This window comes from Giraffa tippelskirchi, chromosome 8 (genome assembly GCF_054371585.1).
Source record: "Giraffa tippelskirchi isolate mGirTip1 chromosome 8, T2T-mGirTip1v1.2.pri, whole genome shotgun sequence".
In the NCBI taxonomy this organism is placed as follows: domain Eukaryota; kingdom Metazoa; phylum Chordata; class Mammalia; order Artiodactyla; family Giraffidae; genus Giraffa; species Giraffa tippelskirchi.
The window spans coordinates 117,301,640-117,327,783 of record NC_137282.1 but is presented as its reverse complement, the minus strand read 5'-3'; the positions used below and the strand labels follow the sequence as shown (position 1 = coordinate 117,327,783).

General features: G+C 47.2%; 1 protein-coding gene across 5 annotated transcripts in view; it reads right to left on the bottom strand.

Moving 5' to 3' along the window:
- The window catches only part of SLIT3 (slit guidance ligand 3), a 703,024-nt gene that overhangs the window by 153,532 nt on the left and 523,348 nt on the right, over positions 1-26,144 (bottom strand). For all 5 annotated transcript variants that reach the window (XM_081520700.1, XM_081520701.1, XM_081520699.1 and 2 more), the window contains one exon: positions 4,034-4,105. In XM_081520700.1, coding sequence (XP_081376826.1) covers positions 4,034-4,105 — 72 coding nt within the window. The remainder of the gene's footprint in view (positions 1-4,033; positions 4,106-26,144) is intronic.

Genomic DNA, 26,144 nt, shown 5'->3' with positions numbered 1-26,144 from the left:
TTTAGAAATCCCATTTATGACTTCCTTCCTCTCCCCTCTTCCCTGCTTCTTCACCACCAGCGCACCCTCTCCTCCCCATCCCCGCCACGCTTTAATTACAGTGAAGGGGGATTAGTCAGCTCAGGTCTCTGGGGAGTTCTCTACAGAGCCATCTCTGAAATTAAACTAAAGAGAAAATGGCAGCAGGCAGGGAGCAGAGAACAGACGAGATTGATTGATTGCTCTGAGCTCATCAGATGAGTGTTCAGGACCATAGGGAAGTATGACAAGAGAAACAAGCAGAAGACACTCTCCTGCCCTCCTCCCTAGCACCTGCAACACCCACACAGAGAGCCCGAGACCCAGACTTAGCCGCCTTCCCTGCCTCCCAGGGACCCCTCCCGGTTCCGATACTGATACTTTCCCACCGAAAGTAACAGGAGTGGGAGCGGAAATCTCAGAGGAGCAGCCCACAGGATCTGGGCTGCCGGTTTCTGCAGGTGAAAGCCATATTTCTTCTATTCAACCTGCTGTCTGGGGAGATGCACTCCGAGGCTCACTTCCGAGGCACCTTCTCGGCTGGGAGCCCCGGGCCACGCTCCATCCGAGGCCCATTCTGGTTTGCTGTGTACTCCGAAGAGGCCTTTGAAGACCCCATGGTTTCTCTGGCATTATCCCCTTTTAAAAGGGAAGGAAGACGGTAGATTTTCTTGACTGAATTCTGCCATCCCAGGAGGGATCAAAGGATGAAGCGGGGCACCATGATGGAACCTGAGCTCGGAGCCCCCTTCATATTGGGTGGCCAAAAAGCTCATGTGGAGTTTCTGTAAGATGGTATGGAAAATCTTGAATGAACTTTTTGGCTAACACAATACTAAAAGGTCGGTGTTCATTCCAATCCCAAAGACAACGCCAAAAATGCTCAAACTACCGCACAATTGCACTCATCTCACACACTAGTAAAGTAGTGCTCAAAATTCTCCAAGCCAGGCTTCAGCAATACGTGAACTGTGAACTTTCAGATGTTCAAGCTGGATTTAGAAAAGGCAGAGAAACCAGAGATCAAATTGCCAACATCCACTGCATCATCGAAAAAGCAAGAGAGTTCCAGAAAAACATCTATTTCTGCTTTATTGACTATGCCAAAGCCTTTGACTGTGTGGATCACAATAAACTGGAAAATTCTGAAAGTGATGGGAATACCAGACCACTTGACCTTCCTCTTGAGAAACGTGTATGCAGGTCAGGAAGCAACAGTTAGAACTGGACATGGAACAACAGACTGGTTCCAAATAGGAAAAGGAGTACATCAAGGCTGTATATTGTCACCTTGCTTATTTAACTTATATGCAGAGTACATCATGAGAAACACTGGGCTGGAAGAAACACAAGCTGGAATCAAGATTGCTGGGAGAAATATCAATAACCTCAGATATGTGGATGACACCACCCTTATGGCAGAGAGTGAAGAACTAAAGAGCCTCTTGATGAAGGTGAAGGAGGAGAGTGAAAAAGTTGGCTTAAAGCTCAACGTTCAGAAAACTAAGATCATGGCATCTGGTCCCATCACTTCATGGGACATAGAGGGGGAAACAGTGGAAACAGTGTCAGACTTTATTTTTTTGGGCTCCAAAATCACTGCAGATGGTGATTGCAGCCATGAAATTAAAAGACACTTACTCCTTGGAAGTAAAGTTATGACCATTCTAGACAGCATATTAAGAAGCACAGACATTACTTTGTCAACAAAGGTCCATCTAGTCAAGGCTATGGTTTTTCCAGTAGTCATGTATGGATGTGAGAGTTGGACTATGAATAAAGCTGAGCATAGAAGAACTGATGCTTTTGAACAACTGTGGTATTGGAGAAGACTCTTGAGAGTCCCTTGGACTGCAAGGAGATCCAACCAGTCCATCCTAAAGGAGATCAGTCCTGAGTGTTCACTGGAAGGACTGATGCTGAAGCTGAAACTCCAATACTTTGGCCACCTCATGTGAAGAGCTGACTCATTGGAAAAGACCCTGATGCTGGGAAGGATTGGGGGCAGGAGGAGAAGGGGATGACAGAGGATGAGATGGTTGGATGGCATCACCAACTCGATGGACATGAGTTTGGGTGGACTCTGGGAGTTGGTGACGGACAGGGAGGCCTGGAGTGCTGCGGTTCATGGGGTCACAAAGAGTCGGACACGACTCAGCGACTGAACTGAATACTAACTAGTATTTGTTGCCTGGACACTATGACCAGGCAACTTTACCTGTTGGTACATTTCATTCTCACATCAACTTTGAAGCAAGCAGTTATCAATTCACTGTCTGTGAGGAACACAGAGACAAAGCAACCTGCCCAGAGACAGTGTCAGAGCTCCCATTGACCTCAGGTCTGCCTGACTCCCGGGGTTCCCAGGTGGCACTAGTTTCAAGGAATGCAGGAGATGCAAGAGATCCTGATTTGATCCTTGGGTCAGGAAGATCCCCTGGAGGAGGGCATGGCAACCCACTCCAGTATTCTTGCCTGTAGAATGCCATGAACAGAGGAGCCCGGCGGGCTACAGTTCATGGGGTCACAAAGAGTTGGCTATGGCTGAAGTGACTCAGCACGCACATGTGCACTGCCTGACTCCCACCTCTGTGTCCTTCTGAGGGTGCTCTTGTATCATCTCCTCATCAATTGCTTCATTGATCTTCCTTCATTTTTACCTGAGACAAGGTCGCTTTCTCACTAATGCGGGGGTTCTCCAACCTTATCAGTATCAAGATCTCCCGGAGAGTTTGTTAAAAACAGACACTGCTCTCCCCATTCTGACTCCATGGGTCTAAGGTGGGACCTGAAATCTTGCTTTACAACAAGTTCCAGGTGATGCTGACATTACTGGTCTAGGGACCCCCACTTTGGAAACCACTGCTCTAAGGATTTTCATATCTCCCTGGATCCAGTGCTGCTCAGGGGCCATAGAGAAGCTGGATGCTTGGTATTTTTAATCCAGATTTCTAGATAAATAGTATGACAATGATCATAATAAAATAATTTGACTATAAATATCTGTTGTTCACTACGCGCCAGGCACTTTACTCTCCGGGCTGACTCCCCCCTACTACTGTGATGTAAATTCTGCTGAGGCTCCATCAACACAAGAAAAGCATCAAGTACCAATCTCTTTGACAGGTCAGCAGAGTCCATTTGCAGAGAAACTTACAAAAGAGTTTCTGGCTCAGTGAGGGGACCTTCCCAGGTAATAAAGGCACTAGACATGTTCTCGGTATGGGCTGTTAAGCTTCTTGAGTACATACTTTGGAGGGCTTGAGCCCACCCAACTCATTACAGATAAAGAACTGAGTAACTGCATTCCGATACCAGAATATCATCCAGGGAGCAGGAAAGCGTGGTGAGGGGGACTAGGAGGAAGGGGTGAAGGAGGAGATAGGACTCCCTCTCTTCCACTGATCAGCATGCATGGGTGTGTGCTCAATTGCTAAGTTGTGCCCGACTCTCTGTGATCCCATAACTGTAGCTCTCTGTCCATGGGATTCTCCAGGCAAGAATACTGGAGTGGCTTGCCATTTCCTCCTCCAGGGGATCTTCCCGACCCAGGAATGGAATCCATGTCTTCTGTGTCTCCTGCATTGGCAGGCAGGTTCTTTGCCACTGAGCCATCTGGGAAGCCCCCGGTGGTCCCAGAGGGGAGAACAATTGTAACCCTTGACAATACAATAGAACTGCCAACAGCACAGGACATGAGCTAAACAATCACATCCCTATTGTAATGACAACATAACTAACAAACTTTTCCAACCAGAGAGAAAACACAAAAATTCCCCCAGTTGAGGAAGATTCCCAAGGTGAAGAGAAATGAGCCAGCCCAGAGCAAGAAGGTGGGGCAGAACCATGCATAGCTCCGTGACCCTTCCCCCCAACACTAACACACCACTTAGTCAATAGCAGGCATTTGGATGCAGGAACCAAGGGTGAAGTTTTACAAGCAGCCAAGAGTGCTGCCTCATGGGCCTCCTAAGGTGGGGAGCAGGTGGGGGACGAAGCAGGGACCTTTACTCACAAGGTTCGAATCTTCGGCATGTGGTTGAAGCTGGTGACCAGGATGCGGCTAATGTTGTTGTTGTTGAGGGTGCTGCGGACAGAGAGGAGAAACATGTCAACAAAGGAGCATCCTGGGAGGTGCCAGGATGCTTATGGAAGGCGGGGGAGGGATGGATATGACTGCAAGATGGACCATCTCAAGCAGCTGGAGACCAGTGGACGGGGCTCCAGATGAGAAGAGAATCTTTGATTCCTTTTTACAGGTGGATCCCTCCTCCCCTCTGCTGCCCTCTTGGTACTTACTACCTGGAGCAACAAGGTTGCCCTTATGAAATCCTGTTGTGAGTGTTTCATTACAATGTCACTAATCCCCACAACTGTAATACAACACCAATTAAATGCTGTCATTTCAGAGAGAAGGAAACAGATGCCCAACGCCTAGCTCAGTCACACATAACCCTGCAGGGCAGCCTTTACCCTTGCATTATCGATGGGGTGCTGAGCTTCAGAGGAGTAAAATCATGCTTCCAAGGAGGCATAGCTGTTAAGCTGTGGACGTTGGATTTGAACCCAGCACTGTTTTTTAAAACATTTATTTTAATTGGAGGATAATTGCTTTACAATGTTGTGTTGGCTTCTGCCATCCATCAACATGAATCAGCCACAGGTATACATAGTCTCCTCCCTCTTGACCCTCCCTCCCACCTCCTACTCTATCCCACTCCCTAGGTTGTCACAGAGCTCTCGTTTGAGCCCCTGCCTCACGTAGTGAAGTCCCCCTGGCTGTCTAGTTTACATACGGTAATGTATATGTGTCCATGCTACTCTCTAAATTCGTCCCACCCTCTCCTTGCCCACGATGTCCAAAAGTCTCTTCTCTATGTCTGTCTCCACTGCTGCCCTGCAAATAGGCTCATCAATACCGTCTTTCTAGATTCCATATATATGTGTTAATACACGATATTTATTTTTCTTTCTGACTTATTTCAATCTGTATAATAGGCTCTAGGTTCATCCACCTCATTAAAACTGACTTAAATGTGTTTCTTTTTTATGGCTGAGTAATATTCCACTGTACCACAGCTTCTTTATCCATTCATCTGTCAATGGCCATCTAGGTTACTTCCACATCCTAGCTATTGTAATTGGTGCTGCAATGAACATTGGGGTACGTGTGTTTTTTTCAATTATGGTTTTCTCAGGGTATACGCCCAGAGTGGGATTGTTGGGTTAATGCTAGTTTTAGTCCCAGTTTATCAATTTACATTCCCACCAATGGTGCAAGAGTGAACCCTGCACTATGTTGCTCAAACTCCTTGTTCTGCCCGTTACACACACTGCCTCACAGGATGCTGTGTGGAGAGGTTATTTTATGAGTAGTTTCCACGCATCTTCTGACTCTTCAAGCACATCCTAAGTGAGTCTGTGAGCTCTGTGGGGACAGGGATTAAGTCTCTCTCTTGCGACTCCCCACGACCATGGATGGGAACTCCTCTGGGATCTTGGTGCATGGGGGAAAAGGAAAGAGAGGGATGTGAGCCCCACCAATGGGCCAAAATGAAACAGAATGAAATCAGGCTATAGGTAACTACAGTCCAAGGCTTACCCTTCTAGAAGGACCTACTACAGGAGCCCAGGGAAGCATGGCAAACGAAATGGCAACCCATTCCAGTATTCTTGCCTAGAAATCTCATGGACAGAGGAGTCTGGTGAGCTACAGTCCATGGGGTTGCAAAGAGTCAGACACAATTTAACAACTAAACCACCACCATCCCACAGAAGCATGGCAGCCAAGGAGGCCATCACTTGGCTGGAGGTGGAAACGTGAAGGAGCAGGAGGGCCTTTCTGAGTCGGTGAGTTCAGTGGCTACACAGGCAGAAGCAACCATCTGTGCCAAGACTGGACCTAGTTCCCAGCTCTCTGACCCACACCTACCTCACTCTGGACCCCAAAGAGCAGGAGTTGGATCCAGCCCACGGTACTCTCCTTGGTGATGGCCACTTGCTCCTGGGCTCCTCCAAAGTCATCAGATACCCCCCTCACCAGCCCCACTGCTCTCACGCTCTCATGGGACCCCACTGGCCCAGGAAGCAGCCTTCCCTGGAAAGGCTTCACTGGTTAAGCAGACTTCTCTTGCCCTTGGCTCTTGATGAAAACGTTACCTTACTCTTAGAATACCCTTTAACATTTTCCATCTTGTGCGTTACCACAGTCCAAGCTCCTGTCCATACATGGTTCAAACTGAGTCACATATACCCTAGTTATGTGGTCTCGGGCAGATTATCACCATCACTTAGCCATAGATTCTTCACTGGCAGAAGGAGGCAGGAAATGGTACCTACCTTACAGGGGGTAAAAGGCTTAGCAGACAGCATGTGCTTGGTAGGTGAAGGCTACCATTTAGCTGACTTTGGTGGAGAGAACCTAGTCCTGTCCTGGTCATTCCTGTCCCCCTCACCCAACCCCAGCCCCCAAGGGAATATAAACAGAGCTTTATCCTGCACACAGAGGCCGCTATACCCACCCCACCCAAGGGATCTGCACAGATGCCTTCTCCCCTGGGAACCCTAGTCCACAGCAGGATTCCAGGGACCACATCCCCTTTGACCCAGGCTATTTCTCAAGGCCTTTGGCCAATAAGACTGGGAGATAATCTATTTAGACAAAGGCACAGAACCTAATACTTTTTCCTCCCTCCCCCCATATTTCTTCTGCACATACCCTGTGTCTGGCATTCTTTTAGGCATATGGTATGATAAAGTGGAATCAACCAAATTTACATTGCCAGCTTCTGCCCACTCAGGGAATTCATTAATGCATCAATTCTGACACTTGGCATTTTATGAACTTGAACCTATTCTGTTGCATGTGGCTTATCTTTTCTATAGATGTGTGTGTGTGTGTGTGTGTGTGTGTGTGAATCCATCCTATCTTCATCCACCCAGGAAGTGTTCAGAATATGTCATCAGATAGGGCGCAAGAACTTGTCACTCCCATCAGACCAGGCCGTCCTGCCTTGACAGGGAGCTTCCCAGGAGTGAGGGTCATGCCCCCTACCCCACCCCCTCTCCAGCCAATTAGGAATGCCTCCGCGGTGGAAGCAATGCCTTCATCTCTCTTCTACCCATCCCAGAGTTCTAGGCTCCACACCTGGAGGAGACCTAATTAGAACTGTTAACTCACTAATCAGACAAAAATCTGTGTCCCCCTTATCTCTCAAAAGCAAAGAGCTCAAGAAGCCTTTGCAGAAAAGAGGCTACCTTCCAAACATGCCCAGCCACTTGACGCCAGACTGAGTTCACAGCCAGCCCTAATTTAGCTGAATATACGGTGCAGTTATATACAGGACTTGGATAGTAACTGCATCCGGCAGGCGTCCGGCAGTGATGACTTATTAATGTATTACTACACTGATATTTAAATGTGAGCTGTAATGAGGGCAATAAAACATTTATGATAATAGCAATTATTCCAGAACCAAAATGACTAAACACAGTATTCAGACGTCCATGATTTGCTGGCCCAGGGACCTCAGAGGGTTGATAACCTCTTGGACGCTGTTCTCCATGGAAGCTACAGTTTCTTTTTCCCTAGTAAGCCCAGATTTATTTGATTTCCAATCTTGGTGGCTTTTGCCCATGCAGGGAGCACTATCTGGTTCTTGTGTTCCAGGTTCAGCAGCTGGCATTTGATGAAGGTGGCGTTATCATAGCCCTGACGCAGAGGAGCAGAGCGGGGGTGTGTGTGTGTGTGTGTGTGTGTGCTCAGTCGCTCAGTTGTGTCCGACTCTTTGTGACCCCAGGGACTGTAGCCCACCAGGCTCCTCTGTTCTTGGGATTTTTCAGACAAGCCTACTGGAGTGGGTTATCATTTCCTCCTCCAGGGGATCTTCCTGACCCAGGGATCAAACTTGTGTCTCCTGCACTGGCAGATGGATTCTTTACCACTGCGCCACCTGGGGAACCCAAGAGTGGGTGAGCACGGCCTCAAGGGCAAAGCCTTTGTTAAGATTCTGGTTCTTACAGGCTGTGCAACCATGAATACAGTTTCTTAATCTTACTAGGTTTCCTCCTCTTTAACATGCAGAAACTAGCAGCATTGATCTCATAGAGCTTTGTTGGTGGTTCAAGGAGATGGTTCTAATAATTGCCGACATTAACCGAGAGCTTACTGTAGGCCAGGCAGGTACTGGGTTGCGGGTTCTACTTGTACCATCTCACTTAATTCCTACAACCACCCGATGAGGCAGGCACTTTCTGTCATCTCCATGTCAAGGATGAAGCAAGTGGTGGTATCAGGACTTGACTTCAGAAATGACGCCCGTCTTCATTGTCTATTGCTGCCGTAACAGATTGCCACACTTTCTATGGTTTAAAGCAACACAGACTTATCTCATACAGTCTAGAGGTCAGAAGTGTGAAATGGGTTCACGGGATTGTGTTTCTTCTGGAGGGCTTTGAGGAGAATTCATTTCCTTGTCTTTTGCAGCCTGTGAAAGTGAAAGTTGCTCAGTCCTGTCTGACTCTTTGCGACCCTAAGGACTATACAGTCCATGGAATTCTCCAGGCCAGAATACTGGAGTGGGTAGCCTATCCCTTCTCCAGGGAATCTTCCTGACCCAAGAATTGAACCAGGATCTCCTGCATTGCAGGCGGATTCTTATTCCTTGGCTCATGGTTCCTTCCTTGCATCACTCCACCCTCTTGCTTCTGTTGTCACACCTCCTACTGTTCACTGCAATGTCCTGCCTCCCTCTTAAGAGGACCTGTCTGATGACATTTACAGCCTGACAGGATAATCCAAGATAACCTCCCCATCTCAGGATTCTTGGCCATATTTTCCAAGTTCCTTCTGGCACATAAGTTCCTGGGATGAGAACACGGGACACTTTTGAGGGGACATTATCCACCTGGCTATCATGACCTTGAAACTGGGCATGGAAAGCATACTTGTTAGCACATTGGCTCGTAGGCAATAATCGGTAACTATTAGCTATTATTGTTGTAGCCTGGGATTCCCTGATAACTCAGTTGGTAAAGAATCCACCTACAGTGCAGGAGACCCCGGTTCGATTCCTGGGTCGGAAAGATCTGTTGGAGATGGGATAGGCAACCCATTCCAGTATTCTTGGGCTTCCCTTGTGGCTCAATTGGTAAAGAATTGCCTGCAATGTGGGAGACTTGGGTTCAATCTCTGGGTTGGGAAGACCCCCTGGAGAAGGGAAAGGCTACCCACTCCAGTATTCTGGCCTGGAGAATTCCATGGACCAGTCCATGGGGTCGCAAAGAGTCGGACACGACTGAGTGACTTTCACTGTTTTGGTAACCCGTGTTTGTTTAGTCTTTTATGGTTTATTATATATTTTCACATTCATCTTATTTGGTACTTGAAGCACTCTGCGGTTGAGATTATTACCCCACCTTACCAAAGAGCAATCTGAGGCCACAAGAGGTAAGGGACTTGCCCCGCACAGCAACAAGCTCCGAGAGGATTCAGGACTGACATTTCTTCTCTGCATCACAATTTCTCCCAACTTTCCCAATGCCTTCACTGTTTTCAGGGTAAGCTTGCTTCTCCAGCAAAGATAGTCTCTGCCATCTCCCCTTAGGGACCCAAAGCTAGAATTCACTGCACAAGTCATCGCCTTCTCTTCTAGAAACCTTCTTGAAAATTAACCACAGAAAAAATAAATGGTTTGATCTGACAAGGACCATCTGCACCCCCATTATATGATTACCCAAACTTAACCTATGGTGACCTCATCAACCTCATCTTATTTACTTCCATCTCCTGGAAGAGTATTGGTAGTTCTAGCATGTAGCTTTAACCTCACTGCTCTGTTCTTATTGAGAAAATATGCTTTACCCTAAGCTGCCCCAGTCGGAAATTTTTCTCCAGGTGTGTATTAGTTGTTCAGTCGTGCCTGACTCTTGTGTCTATAGCCCGCCAGGCTCTTCTGTCCATGGGACTCTCCAGGCAAGGATACTGGAGTGGGTAGCCATCCCCATCTCCAGGTAAATGCTGTCAATTCATTTTGTGTCAGGTTTCAAGCTCAAGTGCAGGGTCACATCAATTTTATGAAACTTCAGGACTGTCCCGGTCTCCCCTTTTTGCATCCTGACAAACTACTGAGTGGGCATTACAGTATGAACTAGAAATAAGGCAATTTCCCTCCATTGGATTTAAAAGACAGTTGGTCCATCCAACTCCCGTTTCTCTCTTTTCGAGCCCTTATGCGCACAGTGCTTTTACTGAGATTAACTGTGTTCTCTCCAGCCTGTCTTCTGTGTTGTCCCAGTTGGAGCACCTGTGCCACACTAACTCACCTGTTGGGCAATGCTCCTCCTACCAATGGATCTCTCCTGCTTGTGAGAACTAGAAAGGGGGCATTACACATTTTTTCCAGGGGCTTCCCCGGCAGACCAGTAGTTAAGACCTCGCCTTCCCAGGCACAGAGTGTGGGTTCGAGCCCTGCTCAGGGAGTTAACATCCCACACGCCTCATGGCCAAAAAGTCAAAACATAAAACAGTAGCAATATGGTAACGAATTCAATAAAGATTAAAAAAAACAAAACAAAACTTTTCCCCAGGTAACTAGGAGATTTGCACACTTACTACTGCTTCTATTATTGTTGGTTAGCCACTAAGCCGTGTCTACCCCTACCCCATGGATTGCACCTTGCCAGGCTCCTCTGTCCGTGGGATTTTCCAAGCAAGAAGACTCAAGTGGGTGCCATTCTCTTCTCCAGGGGAGTTCCTGACCCAGGGATCGAACCTGAGTCTCCTGCATTGGCAGGTGGATTCTTTACCACTGAGCCTCCAGGGACGCCCTGTAGGACACAGGCTGCACTAGTGGAAAAGAACCCACCTGCCAAGGCAGGAGACGTAAGAGACACGGGTTTGACCCCCGGGTGGGGAAGATCCCCTGGAGGAGGGCATGGCAACCCACTCCAGTGTTCTTGTCTAGAGAATTCCATGGACAGAGGAGCCTGGTGGGCTACAGTCCGTAGGGTCGCAAAGCGTAGGGTGTGACTGAGCGACTAACACAACACACCCTTACACAGTTTGCCTTTCCCTGGGTTCCTCAGCTAGATATCGGGACACTGCAGCAACACAAGGGCTCCGAGTCATGATGTGTGTATGAAGCGGTGGTACACACACTGGTCTGTTCCAGGGGAATTACCACCTACAGACCCATCTAACGCAACCTGCGTTTGTAAATACAGTTTTACCCATTTGTTTAGTCACGTCTATGGATGCTTTTACATTACAGAAGCTTAGTTTCGACAGAGACCATATGGCCTAAAAGCCTAAAATATTTACTAATTGGCTTTTTATAAACAATGTTTGCTGCCCTCTGGCTGCTTGAGAACTGGGCAGTTCTGGTCCTGCCTTTGCCAAAGACTAGCTGTGATATGTAACTGCTTGGTGGGAAGAGGGGGTGAGGTCAATGCCTTTCAGGTCTTAAAAACAAAAACTATAAAATAGCCCTAGGAAAGCCCCAGTGGCAAATGGTAGGGCTGGGATTCAAAAGCAGGGAGTCTAGGTGGTTCAGTGGCTAAGACTCCCTTGCTCGCAATGCAGGCGGTGTGAGTTCAATCCCTGGTCAGGGAACTAGATCCCACATGTGCAACTAAGAGTTTGCATGTGCAACTAAAGGTCCTGCATACCATGATGAAGACCAAAGGTCTTCAGTGTTGCAACTAAGACCTGGTGCAGCTGTTAAAAAAAAAATGGTGCCAGCAGAGTTGCTTTCTGGTGCTGCATCTCTTCAAAAAAAAACAAAAGCAAACAAAAGCAGGCAGCCTCTCCCGAGATCAACACTTCTCCCCCAGCCCCACGATCCTACATGGAAGCTGGGTCGCGATGCTCCCAGAACCTGCAATGCTGTGACGGAATCAGAGCCTATGAGAAGACCTTTTTCAAGAGACAGGGTGGGGAAATCCACCTCTGGGTCGGCGTGCAATGAACCTGGACAGTGGTTCTCCCAGTGTAGCCCCTGGACTTGCAGCATCACCTGGGAACTTGTAGAGATGCATATTTTCAGGCCCTGTCCCAGCCTACTGAATCAGAAACTCTGCAGAAGGCCCAGCTTCGTGTGTTTCAATGACCAAGAGGATTCTTATATAAGCTCCAGTTGTAGAACCAGTGAACTAGGGGAGAGGCTAAGGACAAAGCCTTGACCTGAGTGTGGGCAGCAGTGTGTGGCTGCCCTGGGCCTGAAGGCCTCATGTGTGGATGGCATGAGGGAGCTGGGCCTCTTCCTGTTTAGGAGGAAGTCCAAGTTCTGAAATAGTATGCAGCCATCAATGGAGGTGGCTGTGATCACTCTTGGAGAGGTCCACCTTGATTTCTGCCCCTGGTTCCCCACGGATCTCTGCTGGGTGCTCAAGTGTGGCATCACGCGAGAGCAATCTTTGATCTGGAGGAGCTCAGTCCAGCTGCAGCCACGCCACCCTGGCAATTTCTTAATAAGGCTGACATTTCCCTCTGTCTCCTCCGATTAGGCCATTGCTTTATCAAGCTGTGCTTTCCTGGCTCTGGGTGTAATCTGCGTGTTGTGTGTCCATAATACTATGTAATTGGCTCTAATGCAGCAATATTATCTGCAACCATGTACCACATTATTGCAGGATCAGGCATCCACAGTAAGCACCAAGCTTTCTGGGGTGCTCCTGGAACCCCTCCTCTTCCTCTCTGCACAGGTGATCCAGAATCCTAGAGTCAGACGGACCCTTTTGGTAGCTTTGTCCATTCATCTCCTGTCTTGGGCCAGGTTGACTTCTTAAGTCCAGATAAATAAGGTGGCTCCCTCCTTAAGGAAGGGCTTCTCTGGTGGCTCAGCAGTAAAGAATCCACCTGCAATGCAGGAGCTGCAGGAGACTCAGGTTCGATCCCTGGGTTTGGAAGATCCCCTGGAGGAGGGCATGGCAACCAACTCCAGGATTCTTGCTAGAGAATCTAGGGACAGAGGAGCCTGGTGGGCTACGGTCCACAGGGTCGTAAAGAGTCAGACAACTGAAGCAACTTGGTATGCATGCACATACTCCTTAAGGATCCCTCGGAAGAAGAATTTTGGTGGGTCAGCAGCAGCCATAGCTATGGCCACAGGACATCTTTTCTAAGTGACCCTTGAGATTCTCTGACTCGTACTTGCAAGCTGGGAGCCCAGCAGCCAGCACTCTAAGCCAGGAAGATGTAACTACTTCTCACAGGGCCTACATTGAACTCATAGGGGCAAGCACAACCCAGGAAGGCAGAATCATTTCCTAAAGAGCAGCTGAGTGGCCAGAATCTGTGCAGAAATATCTGAAGAGCTGGCATGGGGCATGAAGAGCACAGAGCGGTTCCAGTAGCATGTGGGCCACAAAAGGAGGGTCTGGGGGGCTCACATCTTTCTCTCCTCTTTCTGGCTCAGGCCAGGAGAGAGGGATGAAACTGAGGCCGCTTTAGATCCTCTACATGTCTGCTCTCCTCTTTGGTTCACAGGTCAAAGCAGGACTGGCTCGTCCTGGTCTGGCTTGGTAGGTGTTGACTGACAGCTATCATGGCACCAGGAATCAATCACGGTACCTACTACTGATGACGAGGCCCTGACACAGGCTCCTGGATCCCGGGTGTGAGAAGTGCTGGCGAGCTCAGCCGATTAGCATGTGTGCAGGAGGCACTCTGTGAACTTGGCCCTGGGGGAGCACACACTGGGCCTACAGAGGCTGACAGAGGCATTCCCAAGCCTCTCCTCATCATGTTGCTTATTTCTTTGTTTTCAGTTTGTTTTTTGGCTGTGTCACATTGCATGTGTGATCTTTGTTCCATGACTAGGGATTGAACCCAAGTCCCCTACATTGGAAGCATAGCATCTTCACCACTGGGCCACCAGGAAAGTCCCAGGCTCAGTCACTTTTGAATGAAGCTCCTTAATTGTTTTCCTCCTATCAAGTCTGAACTCGCCTTTCTCCCCCAGCTACCCACTGCTCTGATTTGGCTGGAGGCTCTGGGAAATTCCAGAATTCAAGAAGAATATTATAAAATAACACATCATTTGAGAAATCTAAATTGATGTTACCGGTTCTCCCATGAACATTCTGCTTTCCTTCAGTGAGCTGGACTAGTAAAGGATATTGCTTTGAGGTGAGCTTCCAAAGATCTTTCAATAAAGATGTCCATAATAACAACAATGCTGATGTTGCTGATCATGTTTTTCCTATGTGCACACATTATCTCATTTAATTCTCCCAACAATCTGAGATACTCTTGCCATTTCCATTTTGGATCCTAAAAAGATCAATGAACTCTGCCTGATCATGTAAGTATGGAGTTGTGGAGCCAATATTCAAATCCAGGAAAGTGTCACACCAGATCAGACTGTATTTTTCATCATTACACAAAACTGCCTCTTACAGGATTGTCTTCAACAGACATCAGCCATCCAATTTCCCCTGCTGTCCCGAGGAGGAGATGAATCACACGTGTTAGTGGTAAACTCGGTCCTTCCTGGCTTCAGTGTGGCAGGGACCCTGGTGTTTGACTTGCTATCAAGGCTGCTCACAGCAACAGCATCGCCTAACCCTCCTCTGGTCCAAGGAAGACGGCAGTAGGGGCTTCAGAGTCTGTATGTGTGTGCACGCATGCTAAGTTGCTTCAGTCGTGTCCGACTCTTTGCAGTCCTATGGACCACACCTTGCCAGGCTCCTCTGTCTATGGGATTCTCCAGGCAAGAATACTGGAGTGGGTTGCCATTTTCTTCTCCAGGGGATCTTCCCGACCCAGGGATCAAACCTGCATCTCCTGCATTGGCAGGCGTGTTCTTTACCACTAGAGCCACTTGGGAAGCCCAGAGGCTACAAAGAAGAGAGGAGAATCATGGCTCGACACCTTCCAAGGCTCAGGCTTGGCTGACGAGTCTAAGTGTTGCCAAAAGTCACCCTGACTGTTGGATTGGCTGATAGAGATTTTTCAGAGCACCCTGAAGAACCAAGAGTCCAGTCCTGCTCCTTGAGCAAAGCTCATCCTTGGTCTGCTAGGAGCACATGGGTCTCTGGGGGCAGATGGGGCAGGAAGAATGAGAGATGGAGGGAGAGAGAAGAGGGATGAGGGTGAGAAGCTATCTTGCTTATGGTACCTGCTCTCCTGGACTATCCTGGGTGCTGCCTATTACTGACTTCCTTCATCTCCCTGCGGACCGTTTAAATTAAAGCTCATAACCATTGTGTGGGCATATAATGAAAACAACTGATGCTGCACTGATTAGTCCATTACTCTCAACTGTTAGAAAACATAATGACCTCACAAGGGGCCTTATTCACTGACGTATAGCAGTCGGGCTCTCATCTGACACCTCAAATTAGCAGCCAAAGCAATAACAGCTGGGGTTTTTGTCTCAATATTTGTACCCGACTCTAAAGTGATTTGGCACCGGGTGAGCGTTATTTTTAAACACAGAGCTCTCACCGCCAAGTAACATTTTAAATGGTCTCCAGGTGTCGTGTAAAACCTACAAAAATAAATAAAAACAATCAGCTTCCAATTAGGGCTTTTGATGATAGGGGTTCCTTAACAAAAGGGCTTGTCTTTGGTTCTGGCTTTATTATATATTCATGTTACGACAGCAGAAACTCATCTCCTTCTACCCAGCAGAGCCTCGGTGTTAAAAGGAAGAAAAAGATGCCAATAAAATAAATAGAAAAAGTGGAAGAGCGGAAGAGAAAGATGAATCTTCGAATCCCACCACTGCTCAATCAGATGCTGATGGTATAAGTAATCAGGATGCTCCGGTGTTTTTGGTCCCTGAATTCTGAAGAACTCTTTACTCATTTATTGAGATCACCATGGATCCTGCCTAGTGGTGATGCAGAATGATTCAACTGCCTCCCAGGGACCTACTGAATTGTAAAATGTACCTGAAACAACACTGTGAATGAGATGGCCTTAGTCCCCTAATTTTATTTCATCATCCATAAACTGGGAACCTGGACCATTAATCTTGTCTACTACATTATTTAGAAACGCCACAGTTTCCAGTGTGCAAGGTATCTGTGGGAGTGAAGAAATGACCTCCCACTTACATAACTGGACAGGTGAGTTTGTAGCTGAGAAGGAGAGAAGCAGACAATTCCGCCTCGGCTGTATCTGAGCCAGGGAGAGGAAGAAAGGGCAAGTCCTTAAATACCTATGAATGTGTACACTAAGGGACGTGTACACTCAGAAAAAGCAGAGGATGCCTCTGGCTTACCCCTCCTGCCTGCTCCCCACCCCACCCCCGGCGTTGTGTAGGCAGGACCTAGCTCTGTGTCTGGCGCAAAGAAGGACTCAAGTATTTACTGAAGGAATGGATGAGTTTCCAAATGCGAAGGATCATGCTTTTGGCATCTTTTGATAAAAAAATAAATCTCCACTCCAGCCTTCTGGGCTGACCCCAGAGTACAAAGTCAATTGCCTACAGGAGCAAGGCTTGACATAGGAGGAAGGGGACTGTATGGGGCCGTGGAAAAAACAACTTTTCTACCCCAGGCCATCACTTCTCGTTTCCAAGGACTGCTGTCACGCTGGAAAGTGGGTGCAGGGTGCCAGTTTTTTCCTTTTGTTAAAGAGAAAGCCAGACATCTAAAATTTTTATACGAAATCTCCTTCTTCCTTGGTCCATATTGATGACTAAATCTCCTTAAGGAGCAAAAGTCACAGATGAAACATACCTGGGGGCTGGGTTTTGCTTGCAGGGGCCAGTTTTCAGTCTCTGAACCAACCAGATTACTTCAACAATTTGAATCAAACATATATATTTAACACCTAAAGATCACATATGGGCTATATAAATCAACCAATCTTATCAATGTATTTTAACGGCATCATGGTACTGTATGGTTAAAGCCTTCTTCCTATACTGCATTTCCTGTAGGGCAGTCACTAGCTAAGACACGCTCCAGGAACCTACTATTCAAACCAACTGCCTTCAAATGGTTGAAAATTATTCAATGCTTTCCCCTCCACCCACCGCTATCCTCACTGAGCGTAATCTACACTTTGAGCTATTTGGGCTCAAAGATAGGCAGGGGTCACGGATGCTTACTCACAGGGCCCTGGGCACCCCTGCTAGCTGGGATCAATGATGTGGAATTTGATGTCTTCCCAGGCTGCCCTCTGACTGGGGTGGCCATCTCCTAAGCAGTGGCTGTACGACTGGAAGGCTCTAGAAGGGGAGGGTGTGGTCCCCATGTTGAAGGTAAAATGTTCCCTCTGGCAAAATGCTGGAGATTAAGGGATAATGGGATGGACAGGACATACTGGCTGGCTTGACTAATTTTTGTTTCCTGCCTGCTACGATAGAGAAAGGGCTTCTTGGATAGATGGCAACATACTGCATGAGATAAGAGTCAACAGACCCATTTTCTGGCCTGGTTCTTCTGTGAAATTTTCTCATGGCTGTGGGCAAGTCGCTTAACCATTCTGGGGGTGTTTTTTTTTTCCTCTTCAAATGAAGTGGTAGGACCAGCTGACCTCCAGGGTCTTTGCAACCTACAGTTCTACTCTCCTATTTACTTTGGCTGATTCTGGGTCTACAATGGTATTTCTGGAGTGGGAATAGATTTCTAGAAGGCAGTGGGAAGGACTGTGGATGCCCAGAACTGTCCAGATCTGCCTAAAGAGAGGACATCTGGCCAAACTCTTAAAGTCACAACCAGCCCCCACTGTGCAGCATTTGAAAACATACAGTTGCATGAGTCGGGGCAGAGGTGTCGGTTCCTTTTCCTTCTCTCTTTATGCAGGTACCAGGCTCAACTTTCGTGGGGTTAATGGGCTTGCCGGTCACATCTCCACTTATGTAGGGAGCAGGGATGGGTCTAGACATGCGAGTGATTTTCCTATCCAGCTGACTTTGTGGAAGTCACTTGCAGGGTGGAGAGAAGAGAATAATTGGGATCCAGAAACTAATTCACGCAGAGAGGGTTTTGCTTTGGTGGGAGTCAGTTTTCATAACCGTACTCCTGGGTTTCAGTGAAAATGGGTCTTTTGCGGGTATAAGATCCAGATGTTTAAATTAAGAAACAGCAAGGGCAGAGTTGGGGGGGTGGGGGAGGAGGGAAGTGGTAGATATTTCAAAGTATCTAGCTTCAGAAAATATACCGTTTACTCATTCTGCTTATTAATGGATGTGAAATGGCTCCAGGGGTTTGGAGTCAGGCAGGCAGGAAAGCATGCATGGTGGGAGCTGTGGAGATCTGCAGAGGGCGCGCCCTGTCCAAATGCAGTCCTTGCCACTCAGCTTCAAACCTGCACTCTTTGATAAGGTAGCCACAAGCTAAATTTGGCAATTTAAATTTAAATCAAGTAAAATCAAGTGAAGCTAAACACTTAGCTTCTCAGTTGCACTAGCCACACTGCAGGTGCTCGAGTCCCATGTGGCTAGTGGCTTCCTACCGGACAGCTCAGATATGGAGCAGTGTTTCATCACAGAGAGTCCTTTAGGGGACAACGCTGCTTCAGACCATCACAGCCGCATGTCCACCCAGGGTGGCCACAGCTTCTAAATATTCAAGGGAAATTGAAATCATTTCAATAAAATCACCCAAGATTTAAGTGTTGGGAACGAATTCCATTTTTCTTTAAACACTGGAAAGACCAAAAAACTGAGAAAACAAGAAGAAACCTCACATTAGCATGTCTGATTCAACCAATGAGTAAAACAGAGCTGACAGGTGGGGCCTTAAAGAGAGTGGGTTCTCCAGAGCCTTTCCGCAGTGGGTCCAAGTCTGGTCTGAGAGAAGCAGGACCATTATCCCCTCCATCCCACTCCTCACCATCCCTGGCTTGGAAGTGCCTTCAAAAATCGGAAACGAAAGCTCAGGAAAAGGTAAAAACTGAGAGAGAGCTCTGACCCTCCACCACTCTGTGCCCTTGTCTTCTCCACGCCCTCCTCCCCTCCATAAACCGACAGGAGGGACCAACTTCCCGCTTGGCTCTCAGAACCCAGTTCTATAGAGTAACGGACCCTCAGCCATAGGGAAGCCAAGCCGTCCAATATTTCACACCCTGGGTGGAAGTGGCAGCATCAGTCACAGGCAAGTTCGACTCTACAAGGGGACTCAAAAGCTGATAAGGGGAAAGATACTAAAGATGCTCAAACACTGTCTACCGAAGCCACTGTTGGCAGCTGGGGTGTGGAGGAAGCTCAGAGCCTGAGCGTCTGCATGGGAGCACCTTTTCAAGACAGCGGCAAAGCTCTATGTGGGGAGGGAACTGACTCCTAAGTGTATTTGGCAGCTCTGAGGCATTCCCCCACCAGCCACTTGCTACTGAGAGAAAACCCTCTGGAATCTTTTTTCAAAAATGCAAAGGTGTATATTATCATATGTGAAACAGATCGCCAGTCCAGGCTCCATACATGAGACAGGGTGCTCAGGGCTGGTGCACCGGGATGACCCAGAGGGATGGGATGGGGAAGGAGGTGGGAGGGGGGTTCAGGATGGGGAACACATGTAAACCCATGGCTGATTCATATCAATGCATGGAAAAAAACCACTACAATATTGTAATCAGCCTCCAACTAAAATAAATAATTAAAAAAATGCAAAAGTATTTTCCCATTTTGTTTTAGATGGGACAAAGCAAACCAAAAGGCTGCTCCCAAACTTAGTTTGTCAGACCAGAATTTCAGCTCCAAGACCTGGTGGCTGCATTATACAGGGACACTGAGACTGTCCTCACTCCCCAAGGACAGTGAGACTTCCGTTACCGGATTCCACCTAAGTGCTGCTCACGGGAGATGCTGACAATGGGAGTCGTGCTGACTCAAGAACCTCTGTGGGTAAAGAACGGTTCAATGATCTTCACTATAGACTCTTAACTCAGGAATGAACACCATGGCATTTTACATTCAGACACTAGACTAGCCTTTAGTGAACAGGAAAATGAAATAAAGTGGAACCACAAGAACTCCTCACATTCTAGTTACTTGGACTGTTAAAGTGCTGTTTATTTAAATGGAAAAGATTATCTTTACATTTCAAAGAAAGGGCCACATTTTCCTTAGGCTTATATTCTCAAAACCAAGCTTGTCATTTTAAGAGCTTGACTATGATCCAGATCCCAGGCTGGGTGAAGGGCATTTATGGGAAACCCAGTTCCCTTCCCTAGTACACTGGGGGTTGAATGGAAGTTACTGATGTTTTCAACAAGGTACGACTTTGATCCTGATTGCCTCCACAAATCACAATTTGCAGCACAATATCAAAAAGTCATATTCTGGAGATATTTTAAGACTTTCATTAAGCGATGACAGTTCTATATTCAAAGCTATGTCATGACTAAACACCCTGATTCCTAAGGCGGTTAAAACAAATGTTTGCATCTCCCAGAGAAACCCAAGTGAAATAGTTTGCAAATAAATGAAAATGAATCTTGTCTCTGTTAGAAAGCACCAGTTTTCACTGTGGCTCTAATTTTGTTCATTAGTAAAAAGAAAAAAAAGGGAAAAAACCCACTTAGCTAAAGGAATAGAAAACCAAAGGTAATGTGAGAAACGTGTGCTGTTTCAGAGAAAATACTATTGAATACATTGTTCAACATCTAAAATAATTCTGGGACAACCACAATCTTAGTTCTGTTCAGGACACAGGCAAAACAGAGACTCTAGAGACTGGGGTGGGGTAAGCTTCAAATTCAGTTAATTACAACTGGCCCTCTGCATCCGTGGGTGCTGCATTTTGCATTTAACCAACAGCGAACTGATCCTAGGGGATCTGGGATCCATAGGATAAGGCACCAGGGGATGCAGACAGCCGACTGTAATTTCAACTCAATTTGATTCCATGAACTTTAACTGACGACCAGCCTTGTGCAAGGCAGTGAACAGAATAGGAATATTCTCCAACTATGATTTTTATGAGTGTCCTGATGGGGTATCTGTTAGACACACACCTGCGGTTATCTCCTTTAATCCCTAGCCTAAGGATTGGCATTAATGTTTCTCTTTTGAAAGGAAATGAGCCCCAAACCACTCAACTTGGTGGAGCTGATCTGGCAACCAGTCCTGTGGGAGGACTGTAATGCCCCCCCACCCCCACCCCAGAAGAGCAGCCTTTTCCTCCCACCTCCCTGTCTGGGCAGTCTCATGTCATGGGATGTGGTGCTGAATAAACTGATGTCATCGGTTTAGATCTGAGCACCCTAGGAGTCAACCTTTCAAAAAGAAAGTCTGCAGTTCCTGGATTATTCTGGGCTACAGAGAATAACCTCGCTAACGCACATAACTGTTTATCTTGTATGTGTGGACCGGGATGTACTTTTTAATCTTAATTTTTGCTGTGCAGCAGAACAGTTAAGTGCAGGGGCTTTGATACTGGAAGAATAATTCCCCTTCTTATACTTGTTCTCATCACCCTGGACAAGCTGTTCAACTTCTCCTAAGCCTCAGTTTCCCCACTGGTAAAATGAGGAGATTACCAAGATCTACCTTGGAAGGCTGTAGAGAGGGGTTATGTAAGATGCTGCATTATAATGTTTTATCACAGTGCCTGGAAGGTAGCAGATGGTAGAACCTGGAGACTATCATAGTAATTATAACAGTGATAATGCCTAATAATTTCTATGATATCCTTTCATTATACAATGTATCAGCATATTATTATTATTCGTTAATCAGCGCATCTGGTTCCACACCCAGAGGAAGCTCATTAGAAGTGGAGGACACACCACCGCCTGCATTAAGCTCTGGGTTTTCTGAATTGGACCAACCATGTCCATAAATGTCCCAACACCCAGCGCTCAGCACCCCTCAGCCAGGACCACCACCCTCTGCTAGGAGAGTGAGCACATCCTGATCTGGGTATCAGGACTACTGTCCATTTCTTTTACTGTCTTCTTCTTATATGAAGGAAATGGCAGCCCACTCCAGTACTCTTGCCTGGAAAATCCCATGGACGGAGGAGCCCGGTAGGCTACAGTCCATGGGGTCGCAAAGAGTCAGACACGACTAAGCGACTTCACTTTCTTTCTTTCACTTTTCTTATATCAAAAAACGACTTTCTTTCTGTATCTACAAGTAGGGCTCAGGGTCAGGCCATATCATATTTGCCCAGAGGTGGCTGAATTAGAACTACACTAAAAGTCTAGTTAATTCCCATCATTGCGTTAACTTTTTCCTTTAAAGGGAGCTCATTACCCAGGCTAAAAGGCTCTCTTTTCTCTGAAGGGAGCCCATTACCTGGGCTGACGCTGGGGTCTAGGGAGCAAGAAATAGAGTGAGAGGCTTTCCTCTCTTCCTTCTCATCCTCTGTGCGCGTGTGGATGCTCGGTGGCTTCAGTGGTGTCCAATTCTTTGCGACCCCATGGACTGTAGCCCACCAGGCTCTTCTGTCCATGGGGTTCTCCAGGCAAGAATACTGGAGTGGGTTGCCATGTGTTCCTCCGGGGATATTCCCAACCCAGGGATTGAACTCATATCTCTTATGACTCCTCCTGCATTGGCGGGCAGGTACTTTACCACTAGTGCCACCTGAGAAGGCTGCATAAACCCAATTACAACTGTTTTACAATCAAAGGGAATGTGGAAGCAAGTTCAACTCCTGAGAAGAACTTCCCAGCAGATGAGGCATGAGGCATCCCAGATGGCTTCTGAGGTGCCCTTGTTTTGTCTGGGAGTCCTGGACTCCCCATCACTAAGCTCTGTCTGTGCTTGTCTGATCAACAATTCTGATAAGCTCTCACCTTTAGAGTTTGATCCACCAAAGCACCTGCTCATTTAAAGCTTTACTGTCCCTGGCATCCGGCACAATGCTGGCACATATCCTTGCTTTCTGGATGGATTAAAGCAGGGGCTGTCTGGTCTGGTAGATAACTGAAATGGGGGGAGGTCGACGGGAAAGTGGCGGCTATACACATCTAAGGGGGTATGTGCTTTTCAGTCTCAACTGATGGTCACAATGCAGATGTGCAGGCCAGAGTTGCCAATGCTTCTGCTTCACCAAAGTCCAAAGCTGGAATTCCGGACTTTTACAAAAAATAGCATCAGTTTTCAATATGAAATGCTAATTTAAAATGGTAAAAAACACTCTTAGGATGAAAAAAAAAAAACACCTCATTTATGACCAAAATGTAGTCTGTCATCTAGTTTGCAACCTTTGGTTTCAAGAGAGTTGATTAGCAGATTGTGGGAGGGCAAACTTCAGTCCATGATAGAATCAAAGAATGATTCTGCTTTCAGCTCTGCTAAATGGGGCTTCCCTGGTGGCTCAGATGGTAAAGAATCCGCCTGCAATGCAGGAGACCCAGGTTCGATCCCTGGGTCAGGAAGATCCCCTGGAGAAGGAAATGGCAACCCACCCCAGCATTCTTGCCTGGAGACTTCCATGGACAGAGGAGACTACAGTCCATGCGGTCACAAAGAGTTAGACTCGACTGAGCAACTAACACTTTTACTTTTCAATCTGCTACATAATATAAAACATTTAATGATAGGTTTTGAAAGGACAACTGTGCTTAGGATCCCCGGACTTCCCAGAGGATTTCTTCTGTACAGCTGAATTGCCTGGGGGTGCCCACTGTGGGCAAAGAACATGGAATTGGGGGTCCGGAGACCCAGGTTCTAGCCCTTTGCTGCTGCTAACTTGTTGCTGCCCTGGACAAGCCAAGGTGAGGGCTAGGACTAGGGGGAGGGAAATGGGGCGCCCAGGGTAAAAATGTTAGAAGGCGTGGGCCTCACTCTAGTCCTGACCCTGCTCTCAGCCTCCCCGTGCCTTATCTCAACAGTAAGAGGTCATCCTGGAGACAGTGAAGGTCTTTCCAGAGCCAGCCAATGATAATCTCGCCGAACTTCCAAAATTGGTAAGTGACAGAAAGGCGAGCGAGGCTTTCAAGACAGCACACACTGGTTATCTAAAGGCCTGTCGGATCAATGTGAAATTTGGCCAGTACAAGTGCTTTATCAAGGGCAGACCAGTCACTGAAAGTGTCTTTGGGATGCGTTCCTAGCATTTTGGCAGCATATCTCCCAAACTTCTGATCCGCTACGTTTGTCTTCTGGCTAGGAGACAATGTCTGAGAATCTTTTCTCCCATAATACTGTCGAAAAAAATTTAAATATTTGATTAGCTAGGTTGTTTTTTCTTTCATTTGCCCCTACTCATTTTTTTTTTCCCATTCAATATTTTTTTCTGTTTTTTTTTTTTTTTTACATAAGATGGCATGTAGGGCAGAGAGGAGCCTGGTAAAACTGGTGATATGCCTGGCTGTCCTCAACCTAGCTGGCGGGGTCTAGAAACCCAGGGCTCAGAGTCCCTCCACAAATGATTCCTGACCAGCCAGGGAAATGCACTCTTGGCACATTTGACCGTGGTTTACGCACGCCTCACCCAGAGAAAACCGAGGACGTGAACCGCCAAGTGTACAAACCCGCAGAAATTAACGGTCTATGATTTGGGAAACAGAAGGGCGTCTGAAAGCGAGGTAACAGAAAGGGAGGTCCCTCGATGAAGAAGCAGAGCAGCGCTGGGTACCAAAATTGATTGGTGACGCCCAGAAGTGAGGGTAAGTTGTCTCTGGGACTGAAATGTAAGTCAGTGAAAAAGCAGGATGATTTTTTTCCCCCTGTGAAGCTGATTTACCTTCGGCTTTATGGGGACCCATCCCCGGGTAAAGGGACTGACAATCTCACATGCTGCGGGAGGCTCCAGAGTTCTCCTCAGCAGGACCATGAGGCCCTGAAGCTCTCGGGGCCAGTTCAGACCCCCTGAGGCACACGCTGGCCCTGCTTCAGCAGAGCCCACACCCCGAGAGCCTTAGTGACACATACTCTGTGGCTGGCTAGTTAGGCAGTTACTTGGCTTCTCTGAAATAGGTATCCTCTGTGAAAAAGAAGGCGACGATACGTTTCACGGAGGGGTGGTGAGAATGCAGAGAGATAACGCATATGAAAGCACCCCTTTCAGTGTTGGTCCCAGGTGGCTCAGCAGTAAAGAATCCGCCTGCCAATGCAGGAGACATGGGTTCAGTCTCTGGATCAGGACGATCCGCTGGAGAAGGAAACGGTGACCCACTCTGGCATTCTTCCCTGGAGAATCCCATGGACAGAGGAGCCTGGCGGGCTACACTCCATGGGTCGCACAGAGTCGGACACGACTGAGTGACTAAACCACCACCACCAGTAACTGCACAGAGAACGCCAGCTATCGTCACTCGCCTGAGGAGTCCTCCTCTGGAGTTTTGGCCATACTATGCTTTCCTTCTCACCCCCTTTTCTGGCTGCCTGGAAAGGAGAGGGTGGTGGCTCTCCTCCTTTGTCTACCATACTCTGCACTGGACATCCCCCATTGGGCATGAGTCAAAAATGAGGTTGAGGTGGACAGATTTCAGTCTTTCCCCAAGGTTGTACAGTTCCTTACTCTTCACCACTAGGGGTTCCTGCCTAGAGTCACCCTTTATGTTCAGTGCAACCAACCTCAGCCTGGATGGAGAGAAGTTTTATGGCATTTCCATCCACAGAAAGGATGGAATAACAGGGTGATCCTGTGTGAAATATTTTCACCCCTAGTTTTTGTCCCTAAACTTAAGTTAATTTTAAGACAGATTTCTTTGAGGTAATGGGGACTCTTTCCTTTTTTATACTTTATTCTGCCTCATGTCAGAGAGAAAACACACATGAGATACTATATTTTGTCTTCTTTTTTTTCCCTATACCATGTGGCATGTGGAAACTTCTTTCTCCAACCAGGGATTGAACCCATGCCCCATGCAGTGGGAGTGCAGAGTCTTAACCACTAGACTGCCAGGGAAGTCTCTATATTTTGTCTTCTTGATTCGCAGACTTTAAAAGCTTTAGACACTTAGAGATGACCTATGTGGGGATATTGTGTTTTGAATTTTCCTCCCCCTCCCCCTGATGTCTCTGTCTCTCTCTGAAGAATTTATTAATATATGATGCCCTCACTTAGTTCCTATTTATTATTAATACTTTATTGTCGAGTTTCTATATAGTGCCTAAGTTGTGATTACAGAGAAATATTATAAAATGTCAATATGAAGATGAGATTTGGAAGGTCTGGGGGTGGGGCAGGGAGTGTCTTTAAATGGAGATGTCAGCTCCAGCCAATTTCAGTATGGCTCACCATGAAGATGGATGGTTCCAAAGCTGTGTGCC